The sequence below is a fragment of the Notechis scutatus genome, chromosome 3, assembly GCF_049901735.1.
Source record: "Notechis scutatus isolate UNSWTSFEM ecotype Mainland chromosome 3, rNotScu1.2, whole genome shotgun sequence".
NCBI lineage: Eukaryota > Metazoa > Chordata > Lepidosauria > Squamata > Elapidae > Notechis > Notechis scutatus.
The window spans coordinates 170,247,250-170,265,113 of record NC_142011.1 but is presented as its reverse complement, the minus strand read 5'-3'; the positions used below and the strand labels follow the sequence as shown (position 1 = coordinate 170,265,113).

At 34.1% G+C, this 17,864-nt stretch overlaps 1 protein-coding gene and 1 long non-coding RNA gene across 12 annotated transcripts in view; one reads left to right on the top strand and one right to left on the bottom strand.

Annotated features, from left to right (window-relative positions):
- LOC148131471 (uncharacterized) overlaps positions 1–17,864 on the bottom strand; it is a 43,987-nt gene that overhangs the window by 22,865 nt on the left and 3,258 nt on the right. The window contains exon 2 of the long non-coding RNA XR_015748904.1: positions 11,787–11,857. This is a non-coding gene — a long non-coding RNA (uncharacterized LOC148131471). The remainder of the gene's footprint in view (positions 1–11,786; positions 11,858–17,864) is intronic.
- LOC113413854 (DGAT1/2-independent enzyme synthesizing storage lipids-like) lies at positions 4–17,758 on the top strand. 11 transcript variants are annotated; one of them, XM_087961750.1, is made up of 9 exons: positions 182–233; positions 1,093–1,249; positions 1,891–1,979; positions 2,413–2,743; positions 3,560–3,724; positions 6,839–7,032; positions 8,946–9,009; positions 12,684–12,823; positions 14,897–17,758. In XM_087961750.1, the coding sequence occupies exons 4-9, from the start codon at positions 2,416–2,418 to the stop codon at positions 15,002–15,004; spliced, it is 999 nt and encodes a 332-aa protein (XP_087817876.1). In that variant the 5' UTR covers positions 182–233; positions 1,093–1,249; positions 1,891–1,979; positions 2,413–2,415; the 3' UTR covers positions 15,005–17,758. The 11 variants fall into 11 exon arrangements, with proteins under 11 accessions (XP_087817872.1, XP_087817876.1, XP_087817873.1 ...); XM_087961747.1 differs by having other exon boundaries at positions 182–274; XM_087961749.1 differs by having other exon boundaries at positions 182–632.

The following is a 17,864-nucleotide window of genomic DNA, read 5'->3' as shown; positions in this document are numbered from 1 at the left end:
CGATCTGATTTTTTTTTTTTTTTTTTTGGTATTCACTGAAAGAGGTCTCTTGCCTCCTAATTCAGAGTCTTGTGCCCACGTAGGTTAATTACAGACCAGGCAACGTACTTAATTCATTAAACCACAATTTGTGTACACTGATTGGCCAATTCGTACAACACGCTTTCATCTGTGGACCAACGGGGCGGCGCCAACAACTTTGTAGAAGGATACAACTGGAGTGGGGTAAACTGGTATGCTGTTTGGGGCTTGTGGGCAAAGGGGAGATATCGGGGTAACTCGTTCATTTAATTCGGTCCCACTTAAGGGTGGTTTCACGCCGGCCGCCTTTCCCACCCTTTGTAGAAAGACAGCGGATCTTTACAACGCACCTACTTATGGCGAGCCCTCCGAGGCGCGTGCTTGCATGCCCCCATCTGGGAAGCACGGTAGGGTAGGAGGCTGGTTGGGCTGCCTTGCTTCATAGGAGCCTCGGTGCCCATTCGAAGCGCGCACTCCCAATACCGCCCTTCTGAGGGTGGGGAGAAAAAGCAGAAGGAAAGCTCGGGTCTTTCGGCCGGCGAAGCGTTTGCTGTCTTTGAAAGAGAGCGAAGGTGTCGGGCGGGCCGGTTTTCCTGGTTGAATTGATCCGGGTTAGTGAATGCCGGCCGCTGAGGGGCACAGCACTGGCATTGGGTTGTTTTCGGTTGACCGGCGGCGGCTCTGTGGCCAAAGACTTTTTCCCACCCTCTTGATTCCCGCGGAGCTCCGGACCTTTCCCTGTCCGTCTGTCCTGAAGCTCTTCTCTGTGGCTAACCTCTCCCCGGTCGGAAGAAAATCCTACCGATACAACCTGACGGGAGGCGGCTCTGCTTCTTGAAGGCTCCCAGGAAAATTCGTTATAAAGGCGAGAGTCCCGAGGGTGTTCTTCCCCTGCCGCTTGGAGAGTAATCCTCCGGATGCCGGTGTGAAGAAACGGTCATATTCAAAACTTTGCAGGCCTTACTTTTCTTAGGATTTTGGTAGGATCAAAGGAAAAACAAATGAAGGCACTTCTTCTTTTCTCAGCTCACCCCGGCTTTAGTATTAAAATGTGAATCTACTCCTTTATAGGACAAGTGAATCTGGAGAAGAAACAATACCGGTCACAGATTTTGGAAGAGCTGAGGAGAAGCTGCATCTGATCACCTTTCTTGAAATTAAGCATACCCAACAGGCAGTTTTCCCTGTCTGTTACCCTCCTGATGAGTTGCAACATTAATTCTTCCCAGTAAGCATGACCAGCCATTAATCCCAGGTGGAGGAAAACCATCAAAGAATACTTTATTTATTTTTATTTATTTATTTTATTTGTCAAGTGATTATAAGATAACAGGTATAAGTATAAACATAGTTATGAATACATGAAATGGATACATATAAGAAAAATAAAAATGAACAGTAGGACAGGGACGGTAGGCACGTTGGTGCTCTCTTAATTCCCAATGGACCTAGATTATTTAATGCATGTATCAATCAGAACAGATCTTGACTTGCTCAGTACAAAAGTTCCCAAAATAATTTCTGACAAGTGGCTGCCCCTGTCCAAAACCTGCCAATCATGAACAAATTTATTGTGTATACATAATCAGTTTCTTGACTGATGTTGCCACTAATAGCCCAGAAAAAATTATGTGGTAATAATTTGGAAATTTTTAAGGTGCCACAGGATTCTTTGTGGTTCTGTTGTAAGGAAGCAACCTTTTCAAACTTTTATAGATAGAGAAATTGGCAAGCAGAGATAGGTCGTTTCAAGAACATTATCACCAATTCAGTCTCCTTTCGAGTGTTCAATAGTTTGGCCTTGCATTAATTGGACTATTGTGTATAAAAAGCATATTTAAAAATAAGAGTATGTTCTTACATTTGTAGGGATGTGGGTTTGACTTTTTATATCTTCTTGGATATTAGAAGTTTCATTGCTTGAAGTGATTTCCTTTTGATACAGTGAAGAGTGATGTGTGAGTACAATATTAAAATAAGGGATCACACCAAAGCTTTGCATAATATTTGTTACAAAACCCGTATTGCTATTTAGTAGTACTTGAAGTTAGAATCAAGAATTTCAAGCTAAGCAAGTATGTCAAAATCTCAAAATATGTTTTTCTTATGTATGGTACACTTGGCCATATAATCATGGTAAACATGACTATAGTTTATGTTTATTTATTATATACAATGTGGTATATTCTGCCATTCTATAATCATTTGTTTGGAATTAAGCTTTATTAAGTTTAATTGTACTCATTTCTTAGGAGATGTGTAGATTAGCATTCTTTCATTTTTCTCTCTAATGATTTGAATTAATAATTATAAGTCAAAGTAACAATTCAAGGACAAATATAGGATAGTCTAGACTTTTAAATGCTTTGTTTTATTTCCTTTTTTAAACAGAACATGATACACCAAAATGAATCCTGTGGTACAGAACAGATATCCATATCCTATTTATCATGCATACTTTATATATTAGAAGAATGGACTGGAGTGGAACGCTTGGGAGAATATCTGAGTTACCTCATCTATCTCACATGGCTATTTATGCCACTACTGTTAGGTTTTCTGCTTCCAGCAGTTATTCTCCTTCTCCTTTATATTTCTGCTATCATTGTTCATATTTACAAAAGAAAGACAGACATAAAAGAAGGTTATTTGAATGATTTCTGGGATGGTGCAAGACAAATGTTAGCAACTATGTGGTATGCTCACGCAAGAATATGGAATGGTAAGTATCCCACCATTCTTGTGCATGACAGTTGTGAACCAAATTATCAATCTGAAGGGCAAGAAATATCATTTGCCTGCAACTAAGAACGGGTGGGACCATTAAAAAGATAAAATCATAGTAAATGAAGAAAATAAATTACTCTAGGACTTTAGAATTCGAGCAGTCAGGCACCTGCCACGTAACAACTCACTGACTATGCAGCAAACCAATAATAATATAGTTCTAAGAGATTCACCATTTGGATTCCCTCTTTTGGTCTTGTTTGCTAAGAGGAAAGCCATTACATTTTTTCTGTCATGCTATATTTACTTCCTATATAGAATAGGAATAATTTTGAAAATGTTTTTAAAATATATCATTTATCACAAAATGACCAAGATTTTGTGAAACTGGATTACTTGCTATACAAGAAGCTAACAAATTCAATTTAAGTTAATTTATGATTTTGGTATCTTTGTAAACCATGTAAATCCAGAATCAATTATTTTTCATCAGCTAGCCCAAATTCATTGTGATGATAATTCTTCAAAACAAGAAAACCATATATCTGTTTGGCATGAGTGAACATGCCAACATATCTGATTGGCATGAATGAATCACTGAACATTAATACAAAGATGTTCAACTGAAGTGGGGTTGTAATGTAACGAATAACTGCCATGCATTGTAATGTATTTATAGTTGATTTATATTTATTTATATTGTAATGTATTTATAGTTACCCAGCAGTTTCATAATTTTAATATCTCAATAATATTTTGTTAAATTAACTTGGTATGAAATGCTAACCTTGAATGTTTTTGTCCATAACAGGTTATGAGGTGCACGGTCTTGAAAAACTACCAAATGGGCCAGCACTAATTATCTTTTATCATGGAGCAACTCCCATAGACTTTTTCTACTTGGTAGCCACTATTTTAATCAAGAAAAAAAGAATCCTCCATATAGTTGCTGATCATTTTGTGTTTTCAATTCCAGGTATTTGTCCTGAGCAATTAAGAAAAATTATACATCTCAAATAATGTACTGTATGGATAAGCTTTACTTCATATTTAGGTTGTGTTATATACTGAAAGATAGCAGTAAACTACTGTACTTTTCGGACTATAAGATGCTTCGAAGTATAAGATGTACCTAGTTTTTGGGGAGGAAAACAAGGGGGAAAAAAATCTGCCTCCCAGAAATTTGCCTCCTTGCAGCAAACATCCTGGTCAGCTTCAGCACAGCCTGATTTAGCACAAGCAGCTGATTGTCGGATGGAACTGCCTTCCGATGATCAGCTGTTTCAGGCTGCAGTGATCGCTATCGCCTATTGCCACCTCTCTGCACCTCATTTTCGGCCTCCGCATTCTGTTTTTGGCCTCCGTATGCCATTTTCGGCCTGTTCCAGGTGGCAGGATCGGATAGAGCCAAAAACAGGGTGTGGAGGCAGAAAATGGGGAGTGCAGAGGTGGCAATAGGCAATGGCGATCCCTGCAGCCTGAAACAGTTGATCGTAGGGAGGCAGATCCAACCAATAATCAGCTGCTTGTGCTAAATCAGGCTGTGCTAAAGCTGACCAGGATGTTTGCTGTTTGCTGCAAGGAGGCAAATTGCTGGGTGTCAGAGGCCCTAAGCGTGTAAACTGGTGGGTGGGCAGTGCTTTGGCAACATTTGCTGTATAAGATGCATAGTTGTTTCCAGTCACTTTTGGGGGAGGGGAAATGCATCTTACATACTGAAAAATACGGTAAATTATTTTCTTATTTTAAATAAATCATTTCAGTTACTAATTAATAAAGTATTTTGGCTTAAGATTTAATTTCCTATCCCGAAGTCTTATACCGTTGCCCTCTATTTAAAAGAAAAATGGATTCCCATGAAACTTAGGTATACCATTATATTGCCTTTGGATTTCAAATTTCTTATCATGAAGCCTTTTGTAGCTACCTTGTAGTTAAATTGTTTCTGGGTAGTGATAGTTGAGAGAAAGTGCTTTTTATTTTTTTTCTTCAAAAAACTTTTTATGTAATTTAATTGGGATCGTTTGGAATAGGTACAAGAATTTAGGGAGAATGTTCATTTTAATAGTAGCAATTCGGCCTGGTAGTGAAATTTGAAGTTTCCCCCACGATTCTAAATCTTTCTTTACCTGGTGTATCAGTTTATCATAATTGTTTTCTTTAAGTGTCTTACAGTGTGGGGTTAGCCAAATTCCTAAGTATTTCACTTTCTTTGTCACTTGTATATGCATTATTTCTTCTAGTTCTATTTTCTGTTTTTCTGTTAGGTTTTTGGTCATTAATTTGGTTTTTTTTTTTGTTTATTTTAAGTCCCGCTACTGCTCCAAATTTCTCTAATTCACTCATCAATTTTGGTCCCCTGTCTTTTGGTTCTTCAAGGAAGAAAATCATGTAGTCCGCAAACGCTTGCAATTTATATTCCTCTTTCTTAACTGTTAATCCCTTTATATCTGAATTCCGTCTAATTCGTGTTAATAATGTCTCTAATGCTAATATGAAGAGCAGGGGAGAGAGTGGGCACCCCTGTCTCACTCCTTTTTCTATCTTTATTGGGTGGGTGCATTCCCCATTCACTATTATATTAGCTTGTTGTGTATCATATATAGTTGTTATAATATTTTCAAATTTGGTACCCAGATTCAAATTATAAATTTTTTGAATTAAAAATTGCCAATTCAAATTATCGAAAGCTTTTTCTGCATCTAGGAACATGAGTGCTACTTGTCTCTCTGGGTGGGCTTCATAAAATTCTAGTACGTCTAATACTATTCTTAGATTATTCTTTATTTGCCTAGTTGGAAGGAATCCGTTTTGATCTTCATGTATATACAAGTTTAGCAATCCTTAAACACTCAATTAATAAGAGAGAAAGAATACATTAATAAATTAAAGGAGGAATTGAATTTTTTTATTAAAGAAAATGATAATGGAGAAACCACGAAACAAAATGTCTGGGATACGATGAAGGCGGTTATAAGAGGCACAACAATCTCTTATAATGCCAAGAGAAACAAGGAAAAATATTCCCAACAAAACAAATTACAACAAAGAATTAAGGAGCTAGAAACCCTTCTACAAAATAACCCAAAAGAATCCAAACTGCAAAATCAGATAAGTATAGCCAAACACAAACTGAATTTAATTGATCAAGAGAAAATGACTATGAATTTGAACTTAACCAGACAAATCTATTTTGAACATGCCAACAAGCCAGGAAGATGGCTATCTTATAAATTGAAAAAAAGAAAGAGAAGAGATTGATATACCAGTTAATAGATAGCAAAGGAGATACATACCAGGAAATAGAACAGAAAAAGAAATCATTCATAAATACTTTGAAGATTTATACAAAAGAGAGGATGTCAGTGAAGATAGAATAAGGAATTATCTAGATGAAGTAAAGGATAAGGCAATTGGGGAAGAAATGGCTGAACTATTAAATAAAGACATTACTGAATCGGAATTGAAATCAGCAATAGAGAGCCAGAAAAATAATAAAACCCCGGGCCCAGACGGGATCCCAGGGGAGCTGTACAAAGCAATAGCAGATCAAATCGGACCACTTATGGTGGAAGTTTTTAATGACGTTTTACTAGCAGCCAGGATGCCGGACTCATGGAGGGGGGCACTGATTTCGCTGATCCCGAAGGAGGATACAGATCCCAGATATATAAACAATTACAGGCCGATTTCACTTCTAAATACTGATTATAAAATATTCACTTCTATTATAGCAAACAGAGAGAAAGTGCTTTTTAAATAATCAATATGATGTAGACTTTATAGAAGAAAATATACACTGCATAAACTATATAACAATATCTTATTATTGGATGTTAATTGGTAGATTTCTTATCAGGATAAATTTTCATTATAAAAATTATAAATTTATAATTCTTATCACTGATTCTTGATTTGAAAGTATTTTGATTAGATATGGATTGATGAAAACCTAATCCTTTTTGTCTTTCTCATAATTTACACCTTTGTAACTATTTATTCTATATTTTTCTGATAAAATATAGTATCTATGGAGAGATCATAATTTTATATCAATATTAGTCTTACAACAGATTCTTATGAATTTCAGGTATACAGTTATTAATTAATGTGTTCCATGTTCTGCATGGAACTAAGGAAGAATGTAAAAAAATATTAGAAAATGGAGGACTGGTGGTAATTTCACCAGGGGGAGTACGGGAAGCACTGTTCAGTGACGAAAATTATACTATTATGTGGAAAAATCGTAAAGGATTTGCTCAAGTGGCCGTTGAAGCAAAAGTGGTAAGTATTTTGTGGGAATAACTAGAATATATGATTAGAGGTGTTTATGTATGACAGGCTTAGAAGCATGGAAAGGGGAATATTAATGTTAAAAACCGTGTAGTTTTTTAAAAAATAATGTATTTTTTACTTTATACATCACTATATCGGCTGTTGAGGGGAGGGAAGAGAAAGAGACACACAAGTAGACTGTATCTATAGAGTTTATTTACAGTGTCTCTTTGCTTTACAGAATCTGAGGTATCAGGTTCTACTTACTCCGATTTAAAAAAAAATAATTCCACATATTTCTAGAAACTAATGAAATGTGTTCCTTGAGCATGTTAGTTTCTGTATTGATTTGGTATGCTTCCTTATGTAAACCAATTTAATTTACATTTTAATCACTTAATACAGGGATGTCAAACTCACATTGTCACGGCAGTGTCACGTGACGTATCGGGACTTTTTTCCCCTTTGCTAAACCAGGTGAGGTTGGAGCCAGCTTGTGACACATCCAGCCCTGGGGCCATGAGTTTAACACCCCCAACTTAATATATTATTTTTAAAAAATCAATTAAAAATAATTCATTTTTTCAAATTTCTTCAACTTTTCAGAAAAAAAGTTAGGAGAAAAGTGGTTTTGGCATTGGGCAATGCATGGGAAAGGAGCTGTTTTCTAGTCTGCTCCTCTGTTTGGCTTTTCTTGCCATATAAAAACAGCTGATGTAATCCTTCTATAACTGTATATACATTTTTAAAAAAGTCATTACTATTTATGCATTAAAAAGGGCAAGGTGAGAATGTATCTGTTCAGATTTCTCAATACAAATTTCCCATAATATTTATATAAATACTATGGCATTATGTAATGTGGTAATTTTTACTTAACACTAGGTTAATGCTAATTAGCAGCTTACATTGAACAATTCAAATACTGGTACTCCCAAATCTTATGAATCAAATTCTAATATACTCTTTCTGGGGCTTATCTTATATTTCCTTTGGTTGGTATGATGCTTTTGTAGGGACAAGTGCATCACTGTTTCAAATGCAGTCTTCACATTGGAATGCCAGTTGGCATCACATTGGAATGCCAGTTGGCATCAGCAAACTCCCTGTTTTTTAAAGCACTGAAGCAGATACAGCCCTCAGAAGCTTCTGTGGGTTTTCAGGAACCTTCCCAGATGTATATGCACAGCTGCTTTGTTTTGAGGGTATTGCCACTTAAAGTATTGCTTCACCTACATTTGTAGACAACCTAAGAAATTCTTCAAGTTGTCTGAGCAGCTGAATGAATGCTTTCAAGCACGAATGCTTTGCTTGTGCTAATAGATTTTGAAAAATGCCTTTCCCATTCTTAATGCAGATAAAATGATTATTACCAGCATCTCAGATTTCTCCATAACGACTTTGATGAAAGAGGAACATTTGACAAGATCTTAGATAATTTTCTATTTTGTTAATTGCTTGCAGGAAAAGGTTGCTTTTCTGAAATATGGAGAACTTCATACATAAAATTGCAGGTATATAGAGCAGTGCAAAAAATTAATTTGCTTAACATTCTAGCTCAAATATTCTCAGAATGCAGACCTATAATCCCTATAAATTGAAGACTAAAGTTGCAATAATAGGAGACTTATCTAACTTTGTAGTGAGAAGGTTGGATTCAGAATGACTAACAAATTCCCTGTAAGTTACAAATTCACCCACTGAATGCTTGCAGAAAAAGAAAAGGATACTTTAGTTTCTTAGATCAACTACTAGATGGAAATGTGACTAAGAAATATTTCCCTATACTTCTTTCTCTTCATTTTTAACTTAACCGATTTTATTTGCTTTTTGATCCAAGTATATAACTTTGTGATTTAGTAAAAAAAATCAGTTGATTATGAGAAATAAATTATTAAAAGATATCTCCATTAATCTTTCAGCCCATCATTCCTATGTTCACACGAAATATTCGGGAAAATATTCGAATAGTTGGAGGACAAATAAGTATGCAACTTTATTTGGATTGTATTGTATTATCAATTATAATTACATTTTGTTCACCCTGATTAGAGTCATTTTTTTTTGAAACAAATTTTATTAGTTTTAAAGACAAACAAAACATCATTAAACATTACAAACATAAAACCTCTTTCCATTGTAAATTTTTACAAGGCAGACAAAAGATTATTTTATACAGCATAATTCTAATTTATCCCATTTCCTTATAAACAGATAAATATCTTTTAGCAAAAATTATTTCTCTTTAGTCTCTTTAGTCATTATTTCTCTTTACTTTTATTCAATTACATTTCTTTTCTATATTCGTCTATTTTATAACCGTCATATTAATATTTTCATCTGACTTGTTTACAAATATTCTCGACTAACATTCCTCCAAGGTTTTATTAATTCTTAATCAAACATAAACACACAAAACACAAAAAACATAAAGCTTCTTTTTAGAAAGTGGCTTGGCCCCAGAATACCTCTCTTTGTATGGACTTCAATTAAATTCATGCTCATCTTATATACCATTACTTATCTTATTAACCATTCTATATCTTCTATATAACTTCTCCCTGCTTTTCACTCTTCTTAATTCTATTTTATTTATTTTGTCTTACTTTAAATCATTATCCTTGTATCTTTTGTCCATTCTTTTCCAATTGTCCATTTATCTCATTCTCTTTAATATATAAAAAAAAGATTTCTCCTGGAATCACTGATCGAAGTATGATGCCTTTCTATCCCTTAGATTAACATTTAAGATAATACCTAGTTCCCAATCTGATTCTGCTTAGTACAATCTACCTATTAAATTTTAAGAAAAAAAAAAAAAAGAGAGAATAATAAATCTATAAAATAATTAAGTACATAATTACCATTCTACTTTTTTAGTACATTTTAAATAGTACATTTTAAACTGAAGACATTAAAAAAAAGAGAGAATAAAAAAAAAGTTGTGATAACATTAAGGGAATAACAAATTAAGCTCTGTCATTAAATCTTAAGCATTTTACACCTTCTCAATAATATTAAATGTTAAGATCTATCATTAAATCTTAAACATTGTAATATTTGATTTATTAAATCTTGTAATATTCCAATTGTCTACTTCAAAAACAAATGCTACAATAATACATTTGTAGTAACATTAACACAATAGCCAATAAACTCTATATTTTAAACATTCCCTTTAATATTTTATTAAATCATAAAGTCTATCATTATTAAGCATTTTGATATTTTAATATTTTATTAGTTCTTATAAAATTCTAGTTTTCTATTTCTAATACAAATACTACAATACTATCTTATGTACTTTTGCAGATCCTTTTTTTTAATAAATTATACATTACCCTTTGTCCCTAAAAAAAAAATTCTTTTTCCCATCTTGTTTTACACCTTTATGGCTTTCCCCCCCTTTTCCCTTCCTTTCTTATCCCACCTAGTCTTTTCACACATCCCCTCTCCTAACCTTCGCCTTTTTGGCTTCCCCTCTCTGTTGTATTTCTCTTTTCTTTTGCTTTCTAGCATTGTATTGGTTTTGCATCTCATTTTTCTCTTTCTTGGGTGTTTTTTTAGGTCTTAAGTCCTTTATTTTCCTTCCTCTCTTTCTCTTCTCTTTCTTAGTCAGATTTTTTAATTCATTAAAGATGGCTTCTTCTTCTTCTTCTGTTTCCTCCATTTGTTGTTGTATTTGCTGATAAGTAGCAAGCGCCATTTCTAAAAAGTGAAAGATGTCTCTCAAAGAGTCCTTGCTTTCTTTCTTTGTTTTTCCATATTCCTTTCTTAGTTCATCAATAGATAGAGCCATTGTAAACCTTTCTTCTTCTTTTTTTCCCCTCTTCTTCTTCTTAGAACAACCAAGATGTTTCAAAACTTAAAAAACAGTTCCCCAAAGTCCCAAAGTCATCAAGCATCCAAACAGAGCAGAAAGTTCTTCCCTTTACACTTTCTCCTCCTGGGGTAATATCAGTTAAGAAAGAAAAAAAGAGCCCAGTCTGTACTTTAAAGCCTTATTGCACTTAGCTTCTAGTCTCAAAATCTCCAAGGCATCTCCTCCAACAAGATCTTTATACAGGTTTTAGTCATCTCCCTTCCCACTTATAACAAAGAGCTTTAAATTTTACCTTCTTTAGAAAAGCAGATTTTTCAATGTCCCTTTGTTAAGTCCGTAGGGAAGGAAAGTAAACTTTCCCTTTCAGCACTATTCGCCGCTTTTAGAATCTCCTCTGGAAACAATGTATCATTCCAAAAAAAATGTAGTTTTCAGGATATTAGATATATCTTAAAGTCCCGGTAGCCAAAAAAACTTTCACTTTAAAACTTTCCAAACTTTCTCCTTCTTCCTCCTGCACATTCTTATCCAGTTGCCGGCTTCTTTGTGGCGGCCATTACTGACCGCCGCTCCACCGCCTTGAGAGAAGGGGGTTTTGCTGGGTGGGGAGGGGTCTGCGACACCCCCAAACCCCTATCCGGATCCCCCCTGTCTTCAGCTGCCTCTACGTGGCAGCCTTATCCTCCAGACCCGTTGGGATTGGAGGCACCAAGACGGCTAGCGCGACAGGGATCGCGCTGGATCGCGAATCCCTGCCGCCACCGAACCCTGGCAAACCGGAAGTCCCTGATTAGAGTCATTTTGAAATGATTTTAAATAAAATGCTATGGTTTTTATTAATGTGTTCTAATATATAAATAAGTTGCTTGGCTTGTTCTACAAGAGAAAACTGTTATTTCATTTATATATTGTCTTTCTGCATCAGCTGAAAGCAACATACCTGTTTTTAAGGACAGATCAACAATACTGTGGAATATATCAATCTGTCTCAATGTAAAGTTGTCCTGAGATCTGCATAAAGGACAGACACACAATTAAGTATGGATATGTAGAATTTGTTGGCTGTTCTGCATGACAATAGAGAATTTTTTATCATTTGCTTTTGAGGTTTGATATTTCTCTTTGAGCGATTAGTTTTACAAAATAAAAACCTGAAAACATTGACAAACTCAATTACAAGGCCTGTTTAGTATAGTGGTTAAGGTGATTGACTAGAAACTGCACCACTCTGAGTTCTAGTATTCTTTTCGGCATAAAACCCAATTAGGTGATTGTAGCTCAGTCTCTCATATCACAGGATTGTTGTGGGGAAAATATGAGGCATCAACATTATGTCAAGTACCTTTGCTATATAAAATGAAGCAGATATAAATCAAAATTATTGACAAATTTAACTCATAAGAACAGTTCTTGATCAAGCAAAAAGCAGCCATTTAGTAGCCAACCGATACATCTACAGCAGGGGTGTCAAACTTGATTTCATTGAGGGCCGCATCAGGGTTGTGTTTGGCCTTGGGGGACTGCGGTGGGCGTGGCTAGGATGGGCATGGCCAGCTTGACATCACTCGTGTCTGGGCACCTGTGCTGACCTGAGAGCTCTGCCGGTGAAAACGGGCTTCTGAGTTCTATTTTTGGCTGCAGCGGCCTCCTGCAACGCTCTAATGCAGAAGTCAAGATGATGGCACTAACTTGCTGTTCAGATTTGTGTTAGGAAGCAATTTTATACAGATTTGTGATTGAATTAGTACTTTTTTGATTTTTTAAAATGAAATGAAGTGGGTAAAAATACATAATTGTTCCTGCTACCCTATTAACCTCTCTTTTTTTAATTAATCAGAATTATTAAGATCGATATATGAGTATTTTCGTTTGCCACCAGTTCTTCTGTATGGAAACTTTCCAGTTAAATTGAAGACATATTTGGGAGATCCTATTCTATATGATCCAAACATAACAGCAGAAGAACTGACAGAAAAAGTAAGATCTTCCTTTTTGAATATTAATAGCTCACAAGATTACAATAAAGACTCCTGGATGTATTGCCAAAATACTTTCAGCTCATATTATACGGATGTTCAGAGAACATTTTTTGTGATTTAAATTGTGAATCAAAAAATATCAGAGGTTGTTGCAGAAAATCAAATCCAAAAAGCACACCCAGATAACTGATTCAGCAGGATTCATTAACTTCTTTATATAGATGAAGTAAACTTACAATATGAAGTAAACTTACAACATGAAGTAAACTTACAATACTAACAGCAGATTCTTTCAACGTGGTAGCAGTTACAGGCAATACACAAGCAGAGGAGAGAACAGCAGAGAACAATTTCAGTTTTGATTCAGAGTTGCAGACTAGTTAGCAGCTTCAGAGCTCAGAGCTTAATACAGAGCCATGCTTAGGCTCCTCCTAGTTTCAGTTTCCTAACAGTCCTCATTGGCTGACTTTGTTACCATGCTTCTGCCAATTCATGAATATTCTGACATGACAAAACATAAATTTTGATTCAAATAAATAGTACAAAAAACACCGGGTTGTTTGAAAATTAAGCTGACTGAAAGGTTACGGAAATTCTGTCAATATCTGTTGGTTTGTTTTCAAGGCAAAGTTCCCAAAGTACAAGGAATTATTTTTATTCATTATTTATGTAGCAGCCATATTCTCCAGTTCTCTTAAATGTCTTATTCTTAAATGCATAGTGGTAAATTGTCTATAGTTTAAATATTAAGGTACTGCTTTTAAATGTTTTTATGAATTGATTTTGAACTATTAGGAATTCTTTTTTGTTTTAAAAGGTAGCATATTAATTTATGAGTTCATTAAAATTATAGAAATAAAAATGTATTTTACAGTTCAATTCAATTCAGTGGTGGGATTCAAATTTTTTTACTACCAGTTCTGTGGGTGTGGCAGGGGAAGGATACCGTGAAATCTCCATTTCCACCCCACTCCTGGGGGAAGGTTACTGCAAAATCCCATGCCCTCCCCACCCCACTAACCTGCTTTCCAGCTCTGTTCTCCTGTGCAGGGCAGCAAAAGAAGACCCAGCTGATCAACTGGGACTTGGGAGGCAGAGAATAGATGGGGGCAGGGCCAGTCAGAGGTGGTATTTACCAGATCTCCGAACTACTCAAAATTTCTGCTACAGGTTCTCCAGAACTGGTCAGGACCTGATGAATACCACCTCTGGTTCACTCATATAAAAGCAAAAGTACATTATGATGTAATTTGCATCGCTTAAAGAATTTTTCTAGAGCCAAAAAATAAAAGATCAGCTATCAACAATATGATAGTAAAACTCAGCAATCAACAGCCATTAGAGGGAGGGACAGCTGCATATCCTTTGGGAGGCAATTCACTGTGTTTGGAACCATTTACAAAAAAATTCTGTCCCTGAAGTCTATCAGTCAGATTAAAATTTCAAATGGACCAGAAGTCTCACTCTACTTGCACTAATTCACTTTTATGAAAATAATGATTTTATTCTTCTTGCTAGATTAGTCTTTGATCATGAACATTTTTTTCAGTGAAGATGTGGGAGAGTATGAAACTATATGAAGTCTCCTAAAAGGAACTAGTTACTTTTCATACATAAATCACTTGGGATTTTTATCAAGCACGTATGGTTTAATAACAGAATTAATGTCCTAAGAATAGCTTGATCCTGAAGGATTTTTCATTGCTCAATAGAGCTTGGAGTTTCAGAATGCCTTGTCATTCAGCAGAGGGCAGAATTTCCTTTTAACTAACGCAAAATCAGAGCAGCCCAGGAGAACGTGGCTGAAATCTACATCTTTATTATTTGATTTTGTAGTATCTAAAGTATAAATTGTCTGATGAAAACTAATTTCCACAATGAGAAATCTATATATTTTGTATTTGTGTGGGTTCTGTAATTTCAAGATTAAATTATTGATTAACTGGTTAATGTTATACTGTAATTTGAAAAGGATTCATTGTGGCTTTTTATTTTTTTTAAATGTAATTTATTATTGAACAATGCAATCATAATGAATAATCTATATTTCTCATCTTCACTCCCTTCATAGGCAAAGGATGCACTACAATGCTTAATAGACAAACATCAGAAAATACCAGGAAATGTGTGGAGGGCTTTGATGGAACGAATTGTAACAGGGAAACAAGACAATGAATAACTTTGGCAAATCATTGTGAAAAAAATTGAATGATATTTTAGTGTGATATATGATTTAAGAATTGTTACTATAGTTTTTTTTATTTGCTGTGCAAATGTATAATTTTACAGAAAACCAGGCTTTGAAGATTATTGTTACGTATTGTTCAGGAAAGTAAATCTTTCACTATAAATACAACTCTGTGTGTTCACAGAAATATATTTCACTATAGTTTAAAAACCACAATCCTAATTAGGAATAAGATGTAAAAATGATTTTTTAGGCTTTTTGAAATTGATCAAATACGTAGCATTTTTCTAGTGCTTCTTAAAGTAAATGTGAACTATAAATGAATTGGGATTAAATTTCGTATTTTTGTAAAACTTGGATTTTTAAAATTCCATATATTCTCCAGTTGCAACAACAGATATTCTTCCTTTTACAGGTCATCTGATATCTAGTGCAATCTCCCCATAGGCAAGATTAATTTTATACCCTTTTTACTTTACTTAATTGACTTTCCTCTCTCCTACTTTAATGTGTGTTCATAAGTGTTTCATAGAAAATGTAGAAAAAATGTAAAATGTACAAAAACAGCAAAATTACAGTGTATACTACAGATTTTAATTATGTTTCTTTACCAAAAGTTTAAAGTAATTAAATTTATGTATGCAGAAGCTTATTCATATGAGCAAGAAAGATCCAGTATCTGTATTCATTAATACTTAGAACTATATGTAGAATTTAGTTTTATATTACTGACCAGTACTACTTATATTGGTACTTAAATACAGAAAGTTAATTAATTTAAGGCTTTGTAAATAATGTGAATTGGCACTGCATAGAGAAGAATTTCTGCTGTAGAAATTAATTGTTTTGCTATTTCCCAGCAAGTAGTACATTTTTGGACAAACTACTAATTTATTATGAGCTTGTGTTCCTGGAAATTAAAATTCATAGTTATAGGTATACTTCTGTGCCAAGGCAATGCGAAGCCACCAAGATGTGCTTTATTAACTATAATAATTCTGGGATCAATAATCATTCAAACAGAGGCTTACATAGCAGTTTATAATGCCATCAAAGTGAGAACATTTGCATAGGAAGTTGAAATGATAATTCTTTTATTGGGAAGTATCTGTCTCCTAAGAACATGTTTCAGTATTCTCCACTTTGGTTGCAGTTAATATATAGAGTGGGCTAAGTATTAATGAATAGGTCAATTCACGTATTGTAAATCAAGGATGTCTCTAGTCAAATGGTTGAATTAGTTAAACAGCATGACACAAGTTCTTTACTGCATCATTTGCAGTGTACATGTTGTCATTTTCATGTCATTGTGCCTTACTATATGCTCAAACCTATGAGTGAATGATTATTGACAACAACTTTTCTTACAGTGCCCTTGGTCAGCAACAACTAGCAGAGTAAAATCTGCAGGGATCCTTTTTCATAGATAATATTGCAACTCTGAGCATTTTTTAGGTTCCTCATAGTCTTGAATCCATTTTTAAGGTTAGATTCTGTTTTAAACATTCCATATATGTTTATTGTGCAGATTTATAACTGCCCAGACCTACTTATGAGTAGCTTATTTATGATAGGACATTTATTTTGTTGTTTTCAATAATGCAAAATAACATAAAACTGGGGGGAGGGTATATTTGAGAATGTTCTGAGTAATATTTTTACTTTTGATGGCAAAAGGATAGTTCTCCAGAGCTCTTAATTGAAAACTATTATGTAGTAGTAACCATTATAATCCACAAAGCAGGACTTTCTTTCTTTAAAAAATTAACTAGAAAATTAGCTTTATTATGTCTTTTTTCAAATTTTAGCATGCATAAGGAACTCCTTCCCAAAATTTTTAAGAAGATGCCATGTGAAGCTAGAGTGCTTTACCATGAGCCTATATCTCTCTCAGGATTTTCTGAAGTGGGGTAGACATTTCTGAGCATTGAAATGTGTCCAATAGTAATGAAAATAGGACTGGAAATCTTATGTTTGATATAATTCTACTTCCAGAAAAAAAGTATTTTCTTTAATTGCTATGTGTACTACTTTAACTATTTATTCATAATAAATAATAACAAATATTTTCTTTCTTATTATCCAACTGAATCTACTGTACATGGTAAATGTAAATCTAATTTTATATGATCACATTTAGCCTTACTTTTCAACTCCCTTAAGATCTTAAAAGGAAACAAGCTGTTATGATGACCGTTTGATAATTATCATTAAAAAGTTAAGACTAGAAATAGTCACCACTATAATGATTTGTGAAAAATATTAAAGAGATAGAGAAATAGGTAAAGAAGGGATCAATGTCCATATTTAGGAAAACCTTTTCTGCCCATTTAAGTTTTTTTAGCTCTGTTGCTGTTGTAAAATGTATTGCTTTTACTTAAATTAACTAATTAAATTAAATTAATTAATTTTACTTAAATTAACATTTACAATTTCATTTAATGTTTAATTATTTTCTTTCAGACCGATTACTCAATGTTTAGATTATTAAAAAGTGTTTGTAAGGTATTTCCAGGAGTAATATAAGAAACTAACCTATAAATATTTTGAGATTGGGGTTGTGGATATTGCTGGATATTTTTTTCAGAATAATACTTTTAAATCATAGTAACAGATTGAAATATTGTTCATTTTAAAGAATATTTAAACATATTTTATCTGCACTTATTTCTTATTGTTTTCTTTATTTTTATGTCATGTGATGAAAAATATCTACTGAATAAAGCAGAAGTGACAACTAGAAAATATCCCTACATATTATATTACTGTGTGCATTCTACTGCTCTTAGTTTTTTTTTCTTGAATACTGAAGAAAAAGAAATCATATGTTTTAGTATTAAATACTAGAGCC